This window comes from Atractosteus spatula, chromosome 7, assembly GCF_055471065.1.
Source record: "Atractosteus spatula isolate fAtrSpa1 chromosome 7, fAtrSpa1.hap1, whole genome shotgun sequence".
Classification (NCBI taxonomy): domain Eukaryota; kingdom Metazoa; phylum Chordata; class Actinopteri; order Semionotiformes; family Lepisosteidae; genus Atractosteus; species Atractosteus spatula.
In genome coordinates, this window is record NC_142712.1 from 40,960,378 (window position 1) to 40,981,733 (window position 21,356).

Consider the following 21,356-nt stretch of genomic DNA (forward strand, 5'->3'; position numbering starts at 1 on the left):
TTTCAAAAAGCTCTCACACAGAAGCACTGTGCAAAGGTACACACCCTCAAAAAGACAAAACAAACAAACAATAAAGCAACCAAATAAAACCAGTAGTAAAAAAAACATACTGTACATCTTTTATCCAGTTTTAGAGATGTCGACAGTCAAAGATTCTGTAATGGATTTGGGCAAGAAGTAGTGCAATCATGCCTTAACCGCAGAAGGTAATGTCGACCTCTGTTTTTGGAAAAAAAGTTTTCCACTGAATTAAGTTCCTCAGCCTTCCATTATTAGATTAATCCTACTAAGGTGGTTACATTTTGTGTTGTTACTTAAGAATACAGTGTATTTTGCAGGATTTTACCAGTATACTACTAAATACATTTCAACACAGCTGTGGACTGTTGATTTTATTTGCTGGGTAATTAGCTCTTTTAGGGTCTGCAGAGTACTGTATGTAAACACTTCCTTAGAGTTATTTTACAGATCATAGACTTCAAGTCCATTTCAAACTTCCCATCTGAAATGCTATATTACCGTACTGGGACAAGTTAAAAGGACTACAGGTTGAGACAAAATCTCAGTTTAACTATTACACCTGTCTGTACATTTGTATTGCAATCATAATAAAACTTGAGAAACACTTCTAAAATTGTTTTAAGTCTGTGTTACATCATTTTTATGTGAAAAACAGAAATCGTATAAATCAATTAATAAACATTCCTGACTTTTAATGATAGTATCTCAAAGTGGAATTATTTTCAAAGGTTGGATTCTTAAGTATTTAAAGAATGATGAAAAGGGAAAGTGTTGTGATGTAAGGGAAATAATGCTGTGATTCCTTGTAGTTACATCTCCTATCACCTATTATTTTCATTGTAGTTAAAGAGATGTACAGTATGTAAAGCAATTTGTCTAGGTCTCGTGATTGTGCTAAAAGGAAATGGTTGCAGCTGTGTTTCAGGGACATGTTCAGCACATGCATTTGCACATAAAAAAATCAGTCACTAAATGCCACCCTTTTATAGGATTTGATGCATTTTTTTAAAAAAGACAGGATAATATGGAATTAACGTTTCACTTTATTTGTGGTATAAATTCACTTCCAATAGAAGAAACAAAAAAATAATTGGCAAAAATGAAAAACACTTGGTAATGCATTTCAATGCAATCTGCAAAAAAGCAAAAACAGGTAATTGCAAGACAAAGTTTTTTTTATTGCTAACATAAAAAATATAAAAAGGTTAAAAAAATGCATAATGCATAATGTCCCATTTTAAAAATATTTTTAATCTGAAAAGTGGTCTCCTTATATGCTCTCATTTTCCATAACTGGTGAAATTCAGTTTATTTTCCAACGTGATCATAAAATGACAAATCTGTGCTGATAACAGGTATCAATAAAGACGGACAGGAGGTTTGGTCTTATGGCAACAGGGTCTGCCCACGCTGATTTCTTGTGTCAGCTTCTGTGCGGAGGCACTAAACCCTCTTGTGACTAATTGACTAGAAAGTCAGCAGTGAAACCTATTGAATCACTTAATAACTAATGCCAACAAATCCAGGTGAAAGGTCATCCTGACTTAAAATGAGACAAAACAAAAAAGCACACACACAAAAAGTGGAAGTCATTAATGCTTCAGTTGCTCTTGGAAGTACATGTACTCTTCTACACAAAAAAAAAACGTAAGAAGAAACACTGATATCAATACCAAAAAATGGAAAAAAGGAAACATCTGCCATTCACTGACACTGCCTATGCATTCTGTGAATGAACCAGCTTAGACGCAAGTGGCCTGCCTACTACATGTACAGTAACTATCTGAGATACCATGTGGGGTCAGCCTATTCAAATAAGGTGAGTGCTCCTATGATTGTATGAACTTCCTTGTATTCATTTCTTTACTGTGGGATGTCCATCAACCTTCATGCCTGGTAAACGGTCTCATTCATGGTCCTCTTTTTTTTTTTGCTTCACACTGTGTTACTGTTTTCCTCTGGATCGGGGCGGCTAGGCTGTCCTTTTAGGTACTCCCAAATCTGTTCCTCTGGCTCTGGAATCCTAAAGATTTTCCAGGCATCATTAAACTGTCAATAGTTTAAAAATGCAGAGACATAATAAACGATTCCTTCATTGGAACAATTTAGCCCGCCTCCCTGGTGCAATGCTGTTTACAAATTAAAGCAACTTTGAAAACCAGATGGAGTCTCCAGTCTGAGGATCGGAACAGAACCCCTGCTCTAAATAGCACACAGACACCAAATGGCTCAACTTCTGTTACTTTGTGGCATTTTATCCTTCATTTTCATCATATGGTTTTTTATTTTAATGGAATGCTTTAAGAAGTAACCCCTTCTATTACAGTGGTCCTGTAACTGTGGTAGTTATGTTTGTCAACACAGTTTTCAGGCATTGAACAAATGTAATGCTTTTCTTCTAGACATCTTGTTTACATCAGATGCCAAGTGATGTGAACAGTAGCTTTAGTGAGAAAATTAGAAGCATTCTGCATTTTTTTTGTCTCATCAAAGTTATATAGAATGAATACTTCCTATTAGCTCAGTGTTACTTTAATAATATAATATTGAATATTATATATTATATATTGAATAATGAATTTAATATCATTTAGAAGACATTATAATCAAAGGTTCCCTCTGGAATTAGGAAATTGAACTAAAATGTGTCCCATATCACCCTATGAAAAGAATAATAAAAATATAATTTGCATTGCTGTGGTTGAAGACAGCGATTAAAGCTAACTCTGAATCACAGTAATAATGTCAAATGTAATGTATATTCTTGAAGATGGAAGATCAAAAGATCTATCTGTAAAATACAGATATGTAGATTTCTTCATAGTTACATAATGACAAAGCCTCAGTAATAGATAAGAAAAAAAGAGAGAATTCACTTTGGAGCACTGCTATTAAAATTAACCCAGATTTTAACTGCTACAGAACCCACCTACACATTTAATTTTATTATCTTATGTATACAATTGCTGAGACATTAAGGATTGTCATCAAATCTAGACACTTTGAGCTCAGTGTGAAGTCCGAGAGAAAGTCGTTCTCTCCTCTGATGAAGCGTGAGATAACCTTTTGTAGATACCTCACAAAGTCTTGAGAGCGCAAAGCAGTTACTGTGGAGGCTTTCCAAACTACCACTCATAAGGCTCTGGAAAACCATCAACTAAATTAAGTTATGTGCACCAGAGTTTGAAGTTTAAAATAACAAAAGTCTCCTAGCTCGTCAGTAGATGACTCTAAAATGAGAAAGCAAAAATAAATTAAAATGTAATTTCTGTTGCTCTGTATTAATTTCAGTTTTATATTTAAGCCCCATTGCCTTGTTTAACAAAAAATCAATTAAACACTAAGAACAGTATTTTTATGTTTTTCTTTTATATGTACAATAGCTACATTTTCCCAAGTGAGTACAGTATATCCTTTTTATGTAATTAAATGTTAAGACGATGGAATACTTTTTCATGCAAGTTATACAGTAGGAAAACAACTTTTTAAATGAATATTGTTTTTCTGGTTTAATATTATTCAAATTATCTAATCCTCATTTCCATCCCTTAGAACATGATATTATAAATTCCAAGATGGAGCATGGAGTCAGATTCTGTACTTTTTTTTTTCAAGGGCAGGAGTACTGTTTTAATGAAGAATAAATTGCTCCATTTTTAAGAAAGTAAAGGAGATTCTGACTTTGACCTCCAGGAAGTTAAAAACTGAACCTGGATAAAATTGAGAAACTCGCCATTTGTAAATTACCAATCAAGCTTCAGGTGGTGAAGATTTCTGTGTGCTTTCTGACTATGTTTGTCTTTAATAATGTTAAATAATTATGTTTTTATGTATTTGTCTTGCTCTCTTTATTGTTGATGGTTGTTATGTTGTATTATTGCGAATTACCCTGTCAGAAAAAAATCCTAAGGGGATAAAAAGTTAGAATTGCATTAAATTTAAAATTTCATCAGGATTTGGAATTTGCAAGTTTTGAGTGAGTTTAGTTTTGGGCTTCAGCTATAACTTAGTATTTTTGAGAAAAAATGTTTTGTTTTCATATTTGTACTTATTGCAAAATCTGTAATCCTACTTCTCTGATTCTTTTTGGAAGAAAGCTGGGTGCAATGAAATGGGTTAAAAACTGAATTACAAGATGTTGATAAAAACTGGAACAGAGGAGAGATGGTGTTGGACTCCTTTGACAAGTCACCTAGCTTCTCCCTTTGTCTTCCCAGCAAACCATTTCAACGTGTCAGAAGAAGGGCTCCAGTCGGCAGTGTCCGCATCACATGGTTTGCTCCAGAAACCATTTGCAGTGGCTCAAGAATACTTTGTATGTGCTCTCCGAGCATCAAACACTGTCGGATTTCTCTCCACCCACTGACTGGGTGCTGGACTGAGGCATAGAGGTGTCCTTGCTATTCATTCCAACAAAGTAGTAGTGCCAGATCTTCTTGAAGGTGATTCTGAACTTTTGGATCTTGAAGGCATAAACTATGGGGTTAACGGCGGAATTGGCGTGACTAAGAAGGATCCCGAAGTACAGGACAGGCCTGGGAATGGAGCAGGTGGAGCAGAAGAAGCTTACAGTGTTCATGATAGGCAAAGGAATCCAGCAGACGGCAAAGAGGAACAGAACCAGTGCCAGAGAACTGGCCAGTTTCATTTCCTTCCTGTAGTACTTCCTGGAGACCTTGCATGCCACCTGGGTGTAGCTCAGCTGTCTCCTGATGGTGGCGAACACCAGAAAGTAGAGGCCAGTCATTATCACTAAGGGGCCCAGGATCAGCCCAAAAAAGTTGAAGTAAATGATATAGTCCATGCTCATTACCAGAGGAAAGGAGCAATTTATGTAGGGGCCGGTGCTGTCATTGCCCTTAGCCCACTCATCCAGGATGGCCTTGTTGTGCCAGCCCATCATGGGCAACAGACCCAGAATGGCAGGCACAACCCAGCAGACTGTGACAGCCAGGCATGTGCAGCGATGATCAATCACTGAGCGGTACCTGCAGAGACCAGAAAGAGAGAACAAGAGAAATTTCACCTGCGGTATTCTAAAACACCTCTGTAGCTGTCACTGTCAAATAAAATGTGTACAATTGAATATATATCTTAAGCAACATCCATCTATTCATTTCTAAATGCCTCAGCCAATACAGGGTCATGGGGGAGCTGAAGCCTATCCCAGCAAGCCACAGGCACAAGGCAGGGTACACTCTGGATGGGACACACAGACGTGTTCACACTCACACTCGCACCACGACCAATTTTTGCAGAAGCCAATTAACATACCAGTATGTTTTTAGCCTGTGGGAGGAAAGAGGAGTACCTTGAGGAAACCCATGTGAACATGGGGGAACATACTGTACAAACTCCACACAGATAGCACCCCAGGTCCAGAACTGAACTCAGGGCCCCAGTGCTGGAAGGTAGCAGTGCTAACCACTGAGCCACTGTGCTCCCCTATATACTATGCAACATATGATTATGTAAAGGAACAAGTAATAGGTTTATTCCAAGCTGAAAAGAGAAGAAAGAAAACACAACGTTTCGGTCATGGAGCCTTCTTCAGGTGTGAGCCTGAAATACATACAGTAATATGTATTCATAACAAATCTGATTAGAATAAAGTTAAGTTCTATTTCATGTTTCAAAATATGCTGATGTAGCTTCTTACTCGAACATCCATAATGAACATAATACAACCTATATAAAATAAAGAGTGCATCAATATACTAAGACATTCATAAGTTGTTGTATAAGATCTCGGATTAATATTTACATCTTAAGAGCATATACTGTAGGCAAGAAGGCCATTTTGCCCCGTCTGCCCCGAGTCTCAGATTAAAACATGAACCTCATATGGCTTCTTGTTCCATACCCTCCCCACTCTTTGTGTAAAACAATAGACTGTTCAGACAAAACACTCGCGCCCAAAACGGACGGAAAGCATGGCTTTCGGGGTCCATTAAGACAAAAACGCTGGCCTTTGAATCACCTCAACTATCACTGTCAATTATAATAGTGTTCAATATGTTTAGAAAAGGTTTTTAACACGTAAATATGTCTTTGTGAACGATATTAGCGAAATGTATACACATGACTAACAGCGCCAAATAATTCCTTTTCAAAACATACTCATGTGGCTTGACAGGATCATCATCGTTGTGGAAAATTACACTAAATACGATTCCAGTAATTGATTATTTTCTGGGGAAAAACGACTGTCTAATAATAGTTGTATTAATGTGCGTGTGTAGCAACAAGATTTTATAGACGCACCGGGGTATAACTTTTCCGTTATGAATCAACTGTGATCTCGTTTTATTGAAGCATAAAAATTACTGACAACAGTAAAACAAAACTGTGAAATATACAGACACGACAAGGTTTCAATTTTCCTTTTTAAAAAGTTTCTGAAACGTGGATTGTCACGCTATGCGGGCGCCAGCAACACCAAGCCGAGCCGGCAACTTTAAAACAGTTTGCAGGTGTTTCCACTTGACAGAGACAGAGTGAGCAACGCGCTGGTCACGAAGTTGTTGATCTCGACATCACTATCTTCACAAGAAGCGCACAATCATCATATAAAGAAGAAACATACTGAATGTTATCATTAATACCACTACTGCTAGAAAATCTAAGCTTTTGGGATCACACGTAACCTTAAAACATAATACAGATACATCGTTTCATCCTCTCTAATAATTTTGTGACGTACTTGAAATATAAACCTCAGTCTCTTTAGCTTTTTTTCACAGGCACAAAATTACAATTATATTTTTAAAAAGTTAACAAGCATCTACATTTCTAATTGTATTTTAAAAAAACGAAATCCAGCATCTGTTTTCTTGGGTTTCATTTCTGAACCAAAGATGACAGCTGACGATAACCGCATAGAAACATTTTTTAAAAAGGTGCGATACCCAAGCGCGCGTCTCGAACTTTAATTTGTCCTGCTTATGAAGACCCGAAAAGAATAAACCTTTATCTGCTGGCAAAAAAAAAAACTCGATTTGTCTGCTGGACCTATGGCGACGCTTTTTCCGTAATAAAGTTCTGTAATGAACTTTTGAATCTTTTTCATCATACAGCAATAAAAATAATTTGCGTCTCCACTTATTTGCCATGAAAGAGACTCAAGCTTGCGTCCGACGGATTCAAAATGCTACAAATGGTGCATGTAATAAATTCTTGTCTAATGTGACCGCCTTGGAATATTAGCTTATTGGACTCTTAAACGTACAGTATATACACGACTTGACTATACACCCCAGACAACTGTTCTAGGGGAAGTGGTGTTTTTAGATGATTCACACACCACAAACTTGGTGTGCTATAAATATATAATATATGCGTATATGACTCTAGATCTCATTAAAGGTCTAGAAACATAAGATATTTTAATTATTTTTAAAATATTATCTCTGAATGATTAAGGAGTACTGTATGTTTCAGTCACCGAGAGAGATCGGTTACAGTAATGCCACCGCGCTGGGGCTTTGTATAAAGGAGACGTAGACTCACACCCATCTGGAATCCATATGGAATTTGAAAGGATTCAGTGAAAGGTTTGTATTGACGGGTCGTTACTTTCTGCATTCAATATACCACCTTTTGGCTGTTACAAGAATCTGTCATCGTGAATATTCTGAGGGCGCACAAGGGGTTATCCCAATTAGGTATAAAAAACGTTAAATGTAGCTCAGGATGTGTTTAAACGTAAATCCCGAAGTCTTCATTTTTGCCCTCGAAGCACGGGCTTTCGTGAGAGGGCTAGACACTGACAGAAAACGCGACTTTTTCGTGGGTAGACAGTAATGTTTCAACTATTGCAGGTGAGTGATTCCGAGATTCCAGCGGCCGATCAGCTTTACACGCGACGTGATTACATGCTTCTAGAGAAGTCATGAAATTCAGAGACTGAGCACAAAAACACATTTCCAAGATCAGATAACTTACTTTTCACCATTTATCCAGAATAGGTAGGTTTCGGATCATTATTATATTTTATTATGATTTATTCTGCACCTAATTAATCTATTTGCCCGTTGAAATGGATCAGATGAGGATATTGGCTATGGTTTGCATCGTAAAAGTTTGCTCGTAGCTCTTCTGACAAAACGTTTATCTAAAAAAAATAACTGCAAATAACTGTAAAAACCCTACTTCAGACAGCGATTAGATGAGATTCCATGTGCTGCCAAATACCATTTCTAGTGCTGGTAAAATTAACAGAAATGTTAAAAGTGCTTATGGTGCTTGGTTAAAGTATATACACCAATTATACACTAGAATCTCTCACTTAGGTCGCACGAAACGATTATGTTGTTGATGCATTGGCTGCGTTTTCCTAAACCTTTGATCTCTTTCTGTACACCTACACAATGAGGAAAATAACCAGAGCCCGAATTCAATGCTTACCTGACTGGCATCTTGACTCTGAGGTACCTGTCGATCGCGATAGCCAGGAGCGACAGTATGGAGTTCTGCGTCAGGATGCACAGCACACAGCAGCCGAAGAGGCACGAGTAGAACCGCGTCTGGATCTCCAGGCTGACCAGAACGGCTGCAGGGATGGCCAGCGCGGCGACTGCAATGTCCGCTACGGCCAAGGAGACTATCAGAGAGAAGGTGGTGTCCCGGAGAGCGTGATTCAGCTTGACCGCCCAGACCACCAGGACGTTACCTAGGACCGAAGCCAGGGCAATGACAGCCTCAACGCTGATGTACGCGACATGCCAAGCGTCTAGGGAGTAACTCGCCACCTCCATGCCGAAGAGTTAGCGTCGAACTGGCACCCTTCTTACCGACGAAGTGTTAACAGGGCTTAGTTCCTGCCCACCCCAGCGCTTTCAGGCGTCGGATAACGGTGTTAGTAAGCCAGCAGGCAATTACTCTTCTACATTTGAGAATGGCCAATGTTCAAAACATCTAGATCAAACTTTTGCACGCAGTGAAAGGAAACCTTTTCGTTTGGGCTTTCAAAAACTAATGGTTGGGTGTCCTCTACTTCTTTATCGCTTCGGGCGTAGCCCGCGAGAATGACTTTTTTGTTGTTGTTGTTGTTGAGTTCTTAGGTTCCAATTATTTCTGGTTTCTACAAAAAATTTTTTTACTGTTACAGCTAAACACAAAACCAGCCCCTTTTAAGAAACATGTAGGGAAAGTAGAAAAAACGGTGATTAAAATGGAAAGTCTAAATCGGTTTGATGTCTGTGGAAAAAGTACTTATAAAACGCCTAGAACGTCTTCTTCAGAGAGAAATTCGAGATGCTGGGAGGGACCACAAACTGCAGAAGCATCACCTGGCCTACCTTGCAGATCAATAAAATTAACTTTGCAAAACATCTCCTTCGTCGCTTCTAATATGATCACCGCTTTCCTTTGAAAAGCGCAAACCATTCACCTTGATGTGGCTTTAGAAAACCGTGGTGTTTTAAATTTAAAAAATGCAGCTCAATTACGACTGCGAATTTGTACTCCAGTACATATAAACTTGGTTTATAAAATAAAGGCATTACCTTTTCAATAAGAGGCATCCGATTTCCTCGGTGTTGGAGTAATTCTGAACAAATACGGTGTTTTATATTAGGTCATTGTATAAGTACACAAGGAGGCCGGCTAAATCTTGACTACTTTAGTAGAACAGCACAAGTCAAAACTAGATTAATACATTTTTGCTCCCGAGACCTTCAATAGCATTTTTATATTAACGTGGTCGTCTTGTGGCCCAATTATGTCGTAAATGAAAATTGTCAAGGCTTAATAAACCTGTTTTCAGACTGTATTGATGTTCTATATCGAATAAACTACAAATGTGAAAGTGATTACGTTTGCGTGGTAAAATATCCCCCTGTGAAAATTAGATTGTATTAACGATTAGGAGGCTGGGAGCGAATATGAAGTGAACAGACCGTTTACGGATTTACAGCGTTTTCCCTAAGAATGGGAGTAGCAAGTACGAGCGTCACGGAGGCACAGTAGACTCATAAAGGACCCGCAGAACTCTGAAAAAAAACACACCGAGCTCCAACTGGGTGAATTAAACAGCCTGCTGATGACTCCGAAATAAATTCCTGCAAGGATTACGTTGAAACCTTTAAAAATTAACCTTTTCTTTTTGTTTTGGAAAAATAAATGAAGATTTTTTTTATTTCTGTGTGCAGTTGCGTTACGCTACTGCTCCTCTTTTACTCATGGGCAATAGGGAAGGTCGTCGTGCTTTGAAGTGCATTTCATATTAAATCCATGAGCAATTATGCATCGCTACCGCGTAATTGCATTCAAAATAAGGGCACCTTGTGAAGTGTTAACTGTTTAGGAATATAGCCCTTGCAGACACACAAGCACATTTTTATTTGTGTGAACTGTAATAAGCTATGATGTACACTAGGGGGCACTTCAGAAATTACTGTACTTCAGATTATATAAAATATTGCAGACCCCTGCCTGCGTTACTTAAGTAATAAAAGAGCACTTCGTCTACGCCGGTTTAGCTAAACATGCTGTTACAGACATTGGTTACTCAGTAGCTCAGTGTAAGGCTTCTTAACATTCTAGTGTTTAACGCCTTTATTCAAAGTAAAAATATACTTTCCATATTAAAACAAATCTGTATACACTCTATTAACCCATTTATAACCTTTCAAATTTCTTTAAAATATATAAAACCGTGAAGGATAAGTAACCGAAATCATTTGTTTATATGGTAAGTTTGAATCAAGGGAAAAATGACACTAGAGGCAATGTAATTCAAACCCAAATGGCTTTATTTATGCATCTTTATATATTTATATATAATTACCTTCACCTCGATTGCTCGTGGATATTTTTCTTTCAAATGGAACCGACAGGACATAGAGAACAAGGCATTCCACACTTATATATTACAAAAGAGTAAAGAAAAAAAGTGGACCATATATTCCTATATAGTAGTTCCGTATAAAGAAATTAAAAACAGGAACGATCACATCCACCAAGACATTAGAGAAAGACATACACACACAGAGACAGAGAGAGACGCAAGGATATAGTCAACCGTGAAAATAACTCCAAGAGATCTGTTGCATAGTTCAAAGCAAACAGGGGGCCTTTTGGCTTAGTAATGGATCGTAATTAAAAAGGGACGGTGGGGCGAATTTTAACATTATTGAGTTTTATTTTTATTACTTTGTGAACTCAAATGGAGCAGCTTCACACACACATTGAATATATTCTGTTTGAACTCTTCTTTTCCACAAGTTGAGTTGCATCTATGGGGAAATTCAAATAAAAAATAACAGCTGAAAATAAAGGTTACAATCCCCAACGAGAAAAGTATTTCCCATTCAGGAAAACAACAACGAGGAATTTGTGTCCAGTGTACACGCATACACCCCGGCCCATGATGCTGGAAACGTGGGATTTCGGAGGCCTACAGCAGCATTGTAGATCAGCGAAATGCTTCATTTATGTCTGTACACGACCTGAACATTACACACCCGTCAGCACATCTCACTTTGCTCCCCTTCCATCGCGATGATATGCAATAGTAAACGAAACCATAAAATCTAGACTACAATTTTTTTTTCCGTGACAAGTTTGGTACTGAAAAGTGTCAACTCTACTCCAGCGCAATGAGATGTTTCTCTCTTAATTCCCCAGGCGTAAACGGAGCCGTCTGTCCGTCTGAAAGCCAGATCTATACCCGATGCCAGCATGAATCAGAAATCTGTCTCACACATAACTGATCAACAGTCATTTCTCGCGTCTTCAGGGTGCTCACCTACCACCATTACTATTGTGGTGGAATTTACTGGACACAGAAGGACATTTTTACTATATCTCACTTTTTTTTTAGTCGTGTTAGGAAAACCTTCAGTTCAATTTCTAAACAACGATTTTAAAGGTTGCGGGCCGAGTTCAACGCCTGATAAATTTTATTTCCAAACCATTCACTGCGATACGAAACCGCAAACAGAAGGCGATTTTTACCCAACTTTCAGCCGAAGTGGAATTATACTGTGATTTTTTTGAAGGCACATTTTGTACCCGTGAGTCTGTTAAATCGGCAAATCCAAACCCCCTTGTCAAAAGGGTTTGATTTACCTTGAAATAAGGGGCGAATAACAGGAACTATCTATTTTTCATCTAGAAATGTTCTTAACGGCTGTCCACATCCCCTTCTTTAAAATGTTTTTTTTTTAAAAAACAGGAAACCTTTTGATTCTGTACCAGACGCATGAACCCACGAATCTTGTCACGATCTGTTTTTGTTCCAAAAAGACTGTCACGGGTAGCGTGGCGAAAGATTTACGCTTTAACCTGAACCAATTTGTAATCTGAAAAAAAGACCAGGACCTAGCGCCGAGTCACACTTCAATCACTATCTGATTCAGTGTGCAAATACAGAATTTGCTGTTCAATTTCTTCTTTTTTGTAATTGCGGTAGATATTGTGCAAGATTGCAGGTGGCTAAAAATGTGGCTTTGAAAATAAATTAAGATTTATTTTTGGACTCACGATTCAGTTTTTGCATTAGTCTCAAAGGACTCTTGCTAAAAAAAAGGGGGCTGGATGCTCCATATCGATTGGTGTGGGTTTCGTTATTTTCAGATCCCACGGATAACTAGAGTGGGGGTACAGCACCTCATTTCTCTCTAATAAGGGGGAGTCCGATTCTACAGCAGGAATGGGGTACGATAACAAATCATCATACCGCCCTGTGCGGTTTAACAATTGCACAGAAACCAAACTCTTAAAAGAACGAATAATTTACTTAAACAATTAGCATAATTTTATATTGCATATTTTGAATAACAGAATTAACCAGTTAACTTGATATCGGTTGCCATTGAAGTGGTGAAAGCAATCTCAGTTGTAACCAATTGAATAAAAGAGCTCAACTCAAAGAGCTCAGATAAGTAGAGCACTGAAACCATCTGACACTGTGTGAGGATGGGTTGGGATATCTAGATATGAACTACAATACACAAGGGAAACACTCACCCTAGACCACAACAAAATTTGGTAGTCTATATATAAAACTGTGCCAACCTGCCCTGTCCCCAGCCTACACTGAAAAGACTGAGTGGTCTCTTAACTGGTGCTGGCTTCACTGCCATTACAGCTATAACCACATCTGGAGGACTTCAGCCCGATAGTGAAAGTATCACCAACACCCACGAGCTTTTACGGCTGCGAGGAGCGATTAACAATATTGTTCGCTTGGTTGTTTTCATGGTTAAATCCTTTTAAAATATCTCTGCATTAACAAGCATAGAGTTGTCTCACATTTACCTCATCGCAGAGAAAGGATAGCGCACGCCATCTGGAAATGTTTCATTTTAAACCCACGTGAAACACAAGATCCGCGTTTTTAACAAACTTTTCTACGTCTTCACTGAACAAGGAGATATCCAGAAGCAGTCGAAAGGAGGAAACTAATTTTTAATAGCAATATTAATATTTATTTTAACAGCAATTTTATTATTTGTTGTAATAAGAACAGCATTACATTTTTCCACACTATGCCTTAATTGTTTTAGTTTTTGTTTACATCAATCTATGAAATCTGATAAACTCTTTCATTTAGCATCACGTCAGGGGACCCTTCCCTGTTCTAACCTGCATCAGCACAAAACTGAGCAAACTACATGTTATTCCTTATGCCCTGAGCAAATGGCGTGTCTCTGCCCACTTCTCAAAGTGCCAAAATCTTATAATAGTCTTTCAGATAGCAATGGACAATTGCAGTTGTAACAAAATATAACGTCTCTATTTTTTCAAAAGTTTTCTTTTTCCATCAGAAAAGTGTCACAGTACAACAGTCTCTCAAAACCTTATTCTGTATATACCTTGGCCGAAGGAAAGCACAATTTCCCAACCAATGCCCTTCTTTTTCCTGTGGTGCTAATCTCAAATAAAGAAAATTGGTACAGAAGAAACTTCTAGAAATTAGTTCTAATGACATGACTCAGCCCATGACACTCAAGTGCAGGACAAAGTAAATCAAGGCCTAATAGTGCGACAGACTTGGTTCTTTAAACAGTAGCTTCGGATACTATTTGTCAAATCTTCATTTCCCTGCAAAGACTATAGAGGACTGGTATCTAACTCATTTAGTGAGTGTTAGGAAGCACAAATCACGATTCCACCCCACTCCCTTCGAGACCTGCAACCTCCAACGTTTCTCACTCAATCATTCTTCCAGCATACCGTCATTATAAGGAGGTTGTGGCCAATCATGATTAAGTGGTTAACTGTAATTCAGAAGACCCTAGGCTGGAAGTCTGAGGCCTCCTGCTTGATGGTTTCTTCCTGTTGTAAAACTATGACTTTTTTCATGATTTGTCTGTCCTTACAGAGACATATTAAGAGCCAGGGCTGCTGTTCAACACTAAAAGGATGCCTAAAGCAGAGCGGCTAATAACACACTGCAAGAGCACTATTAACATTAAGAAATCAAGACAGCACTGTAGTACTGGACACTGTCAATCGACCATTTTTCTTTAGGATTGTAATGTATATAAAAGATTGAGGCTGCTCTTTAACACTGTCATCAGATTATTTCAAATATATGACTCCAGGATATCAAGATAAAACATAATGGTTCCATACATAACCACCTGCAAATCCTATCGCTCAGTACAAACCAGCCCTCAGTTTGAAGTTGTTAGTTCTCAATTATTGGCCAAGCAAAGAACCTGGAACACACAACAGAAATCTACTTCCGTAGTATTACTGTGCACCAGGGTTGGGCCAAAAACTGACAAATCAATATTTACTGGAAGACAGATCCAGTAATTGACAGTGGCAAAGGCACGCGCGTCCACCATTGGTGTGATTAACATACTGCAGACCAGTTAAGAGGGTGTCCGGTATGAGCCTTGGGAGAAACCAGGAGGATTCTCACTCAAACCTTGCGAGCAGACAAGAGCTTGCCCTTAAACAATGCCTAAATGGACTAACACAGATGAAGTGAATATGAAGACTTTGCTGAATGGGCATAATTGCTAGAGCACCAGGAGACAGGATAGAGTTAAATCCCACATCAGAAGACCTGGTCGGTGACTATGGCTTTGTTTCACTCAGCTTCCTAGTCAGCCTCACAGTGGAATGCAGCAGAGCTGACTGAAGGGACTGCAGCACTAAGAACTACAGGAGCCTCCTGGTGCTAAAGCAAATAAGGGGAAGGGGAAAGCAAGACCTGAGATACTCAGGAAAGCTGGATGTGCTTTCTACAATGCTAGCGAGCTCTGCCAGAGCCCTTGTGTGCAAACCTGATTTTACCGTTACAGAACATGTGGGAGCTGCACTTTGTGAGCAATCTGGTTTAAAAGGGCAAATGCAGCCCAAACTACACCTGATGACAGAAGCTCCCAAAGAATGTGAAAAAGAATAATGTTAGTTGGGCCAAATGCACTTCAAAATGATAGGCCTTTGATGATGGGTGTGAAGAATGGCAAAGTAGTTTGGGGACTTTTGCAATGAGAAACTATGTTTATGTATACCTCAGTGCACTGAGGTTAAAAGGGAGGCAGGCAATGCAAATGTGCCATCTTTTCACAGTCACCTATCCGAATTAGTTTACACTGAAGAGAACCACCTTGAACTGATTTTTACATACAAGCTACAAGGCAGACATTCTCACAGCTGGACTCAACAGCTGTTACAGAAGCATGCGTGTATTAGTCTTAGTTACTGGGAAAACCCCCACTTCTGAGCAGCAAAAACTAACTCTTCACCCTACAATTCATTGTTTTAGAGCTCCTCAAGAGCAGATCAGGAGTGTTCCCTTACATGATACACAATTTGGTGTCACTGTCATTATATGGATTACTGATGCCACACGAGAGTGCACAAGGTTTTAATACCTTCAAGCCACCTTCCTCACCGAGATCAATACATTTCCTCTTACACTGTATGAAAGGTCAGCCCTGTAGATTGCTGGCAATATGAATGCAAAAAAAAAAACTCAGATGCTTGATTTCTGAGGTTTTACTTTGTGGTTTAACAAGCAAAACACGTAGTACTGATGACAACATGTGCGTGACAGATAACAGAGGATGGTTACCCTGGCACTGGGTAAATAGTTCCCCACCCAAAATGACACGAATGGGCTTTATAAGAAACATGCCCCCCCCCGAAAACTGTAGAAGAATGAATCAAAGGACAACACCTTTCCGGCAACCAACAGACACAACTAGGTGGGATTTTCTAGTGGCCCAAACTACACACCATCGGATCGCTTGACCGCGACATGGGGCGCGCCAAGGTGGGGCTACCGGCTCGCCCCTCTCTGCAACCACGGACCATCACGCCCTTCGAGGTGCAAGGCGGGCGACCGAGAGCAGGATGGAGCACACCGGCCGCGGACAGAAGAATTTTCTGAACTGGCGAACGGGCAAAGCGCCAGCACCTGGAGTTCTCGGTGGGGGGGGAAATCAAAATGCTGTAGTATTATTTCTCCTCCTTAGCCCATCTAGAGCAGTATCTCCTCAGGATGTGTGCATTGCCTCCTGGCGAGCTTGCGTGGGCCTGGCATGACCCACGCAGGGCTTGAGAAATGACACGTGGAGCGTCTGATTGTGTGTGTGTGCGCACGGCAGCGAGTCTGTGTTCCTGTGTGTGTCTGGCTGCCTAAACTGGGAATCTTGGAAGCAAGTCAAACATTTTGGATGTTTCATTCCATACAGTATATAAACATGCAGAACACTGAACACATATACTGAACATTTTTTTTGTTGCTTTTCTTTAGTTTTTCCAAACGCATATTTTGTTAAAGTACAGCATGATTTTAGGCTACACAGGACATCAATAATATACCACTCACACCAGGGGTACATATTGCTTTGAACCACCAAATTGTTAAAGTCATGCATACCACATAATATTTTATACAAAAATAATACCAGTGCTTGGAATAAGAAGAACTGCTGAATTTGACTGAATCTCAATTTATGTCCCACGTTTTTTAAAAAAGAAAAATTGAATGTTCTCAGAGTGAAACTATATTTAACTTCAGCAAATAATTAAATTTATATCCGATTACATTGCAGGTGAGGCAATGTAAAAGTTTTTGGCTACCCCAGTATCTAAAATTCTTTAATATTAAGATATAGCGGTACATATCCCCCCTCCCACCAGTTCTCCTCACCAAAACCCAAATACCATGTTTCTAAAAATGGTGCAAGTGAAAATCAGCTCTGAAATTAAATGTAGTTGCCAATCTGCCAACATAATTTAATAGTTATTTCTTTCAAATATAATATACATAACTGTTACCAGTGCAATAAAATTAATCACATGGCAGTTTCATCAGGGCAACGAGGAAACAATACAATGGCTTTGGTTCGGCTTTTGCACATTTTAATTTACTTTCCTGTAACACCTCCTCCCTCCTGCCGCCCCCTCCAAATAAGAAAAAAAAGCAGAACAAAAATATGACCCCTCTGTTTCCCTTGCACATCACTGAATAAAGAATAGAGAACAAAAAAAAAAAGCTTATACAAACATCTGCACACTTACCAAGAATTAGGCAACGGAAAGCACATTAAAACACCACACACAGCCCAGTGAAACAGGAAAGCGGCAGGTTGAGGAAAACAAGAGAAAGCGCCTCAAACGCCACTGAAGCAAACCAAACGAAAAAGGGAAACATTCTTCCGAGTGATGGACAGACATGGGAAATATGAATCTACCTAAAAAATAAAAGCGACACAACAAAGAGAAGGTTCTAAACAAATACAAGGGTATCAGCAATTGCCCGTTCTCAGTACTTTATTTGTGAAGCACTGTAATATATGAATAAGCTTTTTTTTTTTTTACTTTCTGGCAGAACCTTAAGCACAGAAAAGGCATTATAAAGTTACTGAGCAGAAGAAAAGTATTGCTTTCTTCCTGAACCTGACTGCGTTTCCTATGGCAACACGTTTTGTATGGTGAACCAAAGCAAGACTTGGCAGAAAATCCCTTCTCATTTTGCTTTATTACAATGTTAAATTAAAAGAAAATCACGTACGTACATATAATTTGCCCTCTAAAACCCAAGACATCTAAAGCACCATTCCTCTATGATTCTTGCAGTCGTTCACCTGGTAAGATCGGAAACAATACAGGAAAGATTCATGTAGAAAAAAATACACTTCAATTATTTTTCTTATAAGAGCAACAGTTCAATTCTATTTAAACTCAGATTAGTACTACTTGTCGACGAATTACCAAATAATAAATATGATAAAAATAATAAAAATGACTGAAGTATGCGATTTTGCTTGAGAATGCAGACGTCTCAAAATTGTAACGTAGAACGACTGGAAAGCCAACAGGGAGAAGACGTCAAAAATAGGACTGCGGGTGATGTGGTCACACTAAGGGAGGTGGGTAAAGCTGATTGGATAACGAACTCTCATGAGTTGCAACGTCATCCAATGACATGGCTTTTGATTGGTAAACGAGCAATTTTTCTGGTGGCCAAAGTATAAAGTGGCCTAAAACGGTCTATTAACATGGCATAAATACATATATACTCTAAGATGACTTAATCCTATTACTGTTTTTAATTTAAATGCCTTTAAGATTTTTCGTATATACTGAATATATTAAAAAGTTCTAAATATAAAAATACAGAAGACTTATAAAAAATAAAGAACAAAACACTGGGTATACTTTCTGCTTTTATGATTGTGAAAGCTATGCCAGAAACTTCCCCATCTATCTGTATTTGAGATAAAAAGACAAAAGGCTGATTTATCACCAGCAGGGGGAAACGCAACACAACACAGATTTGCTGGTTTTTCTTAGTAAACGTTACAGTGGTCCTCGAACAGGCAGTGTCATTTGTTTTGGTGTTGGAAAACTGCGGAAATAGAAAAGCAAACGGGATATAAAAATAATCTAAGAAATATGGCTATGACTAGGTAGCAGAGTAGAAAAGTCCTGTATAGTTTTTTCTGAGACTTGAGTATGAAGAAAGGTTTGCTGTGTGGCAGTACTACAGTAATTAGAATCAGGATACATCCTCCAGGTCACAAAACCAGCAGTCCATGTTATTTATACAGTTTATATGTTGGACAAAAAGAACAGCTACTGGATTTAACAAAGGACTTCTGTTGCATATATATTTTTCTCTTTGCTATATACTAAGTACTTTGATGTCATTTAAACATGCACGGTTTACTGCTGTACCAGAAGGGACTCTGGGTGCGAATTCGGAACCCAGCTGATACACCGGTAGCTCCAGAGAGCTCCAGGATTGTATTTGAGAGCAAGTCGTAGCGAACAATAACAAAAAAAAACCTAATGGAGGCGGAAAGAGAAAGGAGTAATCGGAATTTGCGCCTTTAACCGATAATCAAGAGGTAAAAAATAAGCTTTCTGTAAAAAAAAAAACGTTGAATGTCCACGCACAGAATTTAATCAGTTTTGTGAAAGAAAAGCTTGTAATGTGCGCTTTATCGTGTTTTTAATTTTCACAGCCCCCACCCCCCAAGCAAAAAACGAAACAAAAACCCACTTAACTCTAATCTGAAAAAAATGAGAAATGTCTTGTATAAAAGACATATGTACATCGCATAAAGGGTGAGCAGTACCTAGAGAAAATAAATATGACCAAGTATGATTTTTACTCAAGTTTGAAACACGTAAAACGAATGTCTGCTTACGCTGTATGAGACACCCACGACAACTGGCAGAAGGTGAGCACACTTAGATACTTATGGAGTGTTTCCACGTTGTCGTTACCCCCAGCTTCTAACAGGGGGCGCTCACTGACTGCGCTCTCAGCACGGTACAGGCGCTTGCAGGTGTACTGCCTGCGTGTTAATAGTTCATTTCATTCAAGTAATGCATCTTTCTCCGGATTCTCCTTCCAAACATATGCATATAAAATAAGGGAAAACAAAAACAATATGCAGATTTGTCTCTTCAGGACATTCACTGATAAAAACAGGAAAGCATGGCTTTTACTTTTTTTTTTACCATCCAAACTCCACTTGCTCCGATGTGGATGTTGTTTACTTCTGAATGACAACCAAAGAAACAAAATCCAGAAGCAAACTCACATATTTACACACAACATTGCTTGCAAACAGATTAAGAGGAAAAAAAGCAGACTGGGCTTTTTATATTTTAGTAGTCGGGAGAGGATGTACGACTCTGCAAATTTAAATGGCTTTACACCTATTTCTAAACCCCGATTATTAATTTTGTTTAAATTTGATGTTTTGAAGCCTAAATGTATATATGGTTTCATGTGAATATTATACACCCCAAGTAGTGCACAGTCTTGTCCATCTATGAAGTCTGAAATGAAAACTGTGGTCTCTTACAATCTACAAGAGCAATAAAAAAGAAACAAGAACTTAAGCTTGATGGGGTACATGAATAAGAGGAAAGGCTACAATATCCGCAGCTGGAGTAGATCTAACGCTCTCCTGTCCACCAGATGTGTTTGCACTGTGCCTGCGCACAATACGCCCACAAGGGGACACACCCACCCCCCCCCCCCCCCGTGCGCACTTGCACACACGTTCATTCACACAACCACGATGGTGCCCGTCAGTGGGCTTGCAGCTTTTCTGAAACCGTGCATCCTTCGCAGACCGCGTTCACTCTTCCGATTGCATTGCGGCGTTCAGAGTTCAAAGGTCGTCAGACCGAGGTCTCCAGGCTATGCAGGGGGCTGCCAGGGGGGGTGGAGGGGCCACAGGAGGGGGCAGCCACAATGTCCAAGGCGTTATTGTTGCGGTTGGGGGTGTGCGTCCCTGCACCCCCCTTTCCTTTTGGGGAGCGGGAGAGACCCTCAACCTCAACGCTGCTTTCCTTGCTTCCGGGGCTCCTGGACTCTTCTTCTGCCAGGGGGACAAACTCGGGATGGGACATGAAGTTATGGATGGAGCTTCTGGATTCTGGCTTTTCTATGCCCTCGTACAAGGAGCTACGGAATGCATTCACCACTTTAATCTGGGGGAGCAGGAAAAGAGAAGGGCAAATAAAAAAAAGAGAAAAAGAACAGTTAGTTCACGTCTTTCCCCTTTTGTTTTGATCTTGTAAAGCTTTTTTTTGGTGGAGTAGGAAGGCGGAGGTGTTATGGATTTATCTGCAAGAACAAAATGGTCAGAGCTCTGAGAGATGAGAGATGAGGCTGTCACTGTTGTCATAATTAGTTCTTTTTTATAAACCACCACTGGAAGGAAGCTGGCAGATCGTGGTAACAGCAACATCAACAACAAAAAGGCAATCAATAAATACATCATAAAGAGAACAATGAAACAAAGGTATTTTTAGGGGGGGGGGGGGGGAGAATGGTATGTGAGGGATAAAATTAATAAATAAAAAATCACAACCCTTTAAATGAAAATGCAAGTGAC

At 39.2% G+C, this 21,356-nt stretch overlaps 2 protein-coding genes across 6 annotated transcripts in view; both read right to left on the minus strand.

Annotated features, from left to right (window-relative positions):
• Window positions 1-1,179: 1,179 nt before the first annotated feature.
• LOC148831002 (adenosine receptor A1-like) lies at window positions 1,180-8,861 on the minus strand. Its single transcript, XM_088920867.1, has 2 exons — window positions 8,428-8,861; window positions 1,180-5,009 (listed from the first exon to the last, which is right to left on the minus strand). The coding sequence occupies exons 1-2, from the start codon at window positions 8,775-8,777 to the stop codon at window positions 4,355-4,357; spliced, it is 1,005 nt and encodes a 334-aa protein (XP_088776993.1). The 5' UTR covers window positions 8,778-8,861; the 3' UTR covers window positions 1,180-4,354.
• A 1,893-nt stretch (window positions 8,862-10,754) lies between these two features.
• Window positions 10,755-21,356, minus strand: part of atp2b4 (ATPase plasma membrane Ca2+ transporting 4) — a 96,598-nt gene continuing 85,996 nt past the window's right edge. For all 5 annotated transcript variants that reach the window (XM_088920845.1, XM_088920847.1, XM_088920844.1 and 2 more), the window contains one exon: window positions 10,755-20,949. In XM_088920845.1, the coding sequence (XP_088776971.1) occupies window positions 20,638-20,949 (312 nt within the window). In that variant the 3' untranslated portion in view covers window positions 10,755-20,637. The remainder of the gene's footprint in view (window positions 20,950-21,356) is intronic.

Coding starts and splice junctions, on each gene's coding strand:
- LOC148831002 (XM_088920867.1), bottom strand. CDS start 8,777: ATGGAGGTGGCGAGTTACTCCCTAGACGCTTGGCATGTCGCGTACATC. Junction 5,010..8,427: donor AGAGTCAAGATGCCAGTCAG/GTAAGCATTGAA, acceptor TGGTCTCTGCAG/GTACCGCTCAGTGATTGATC.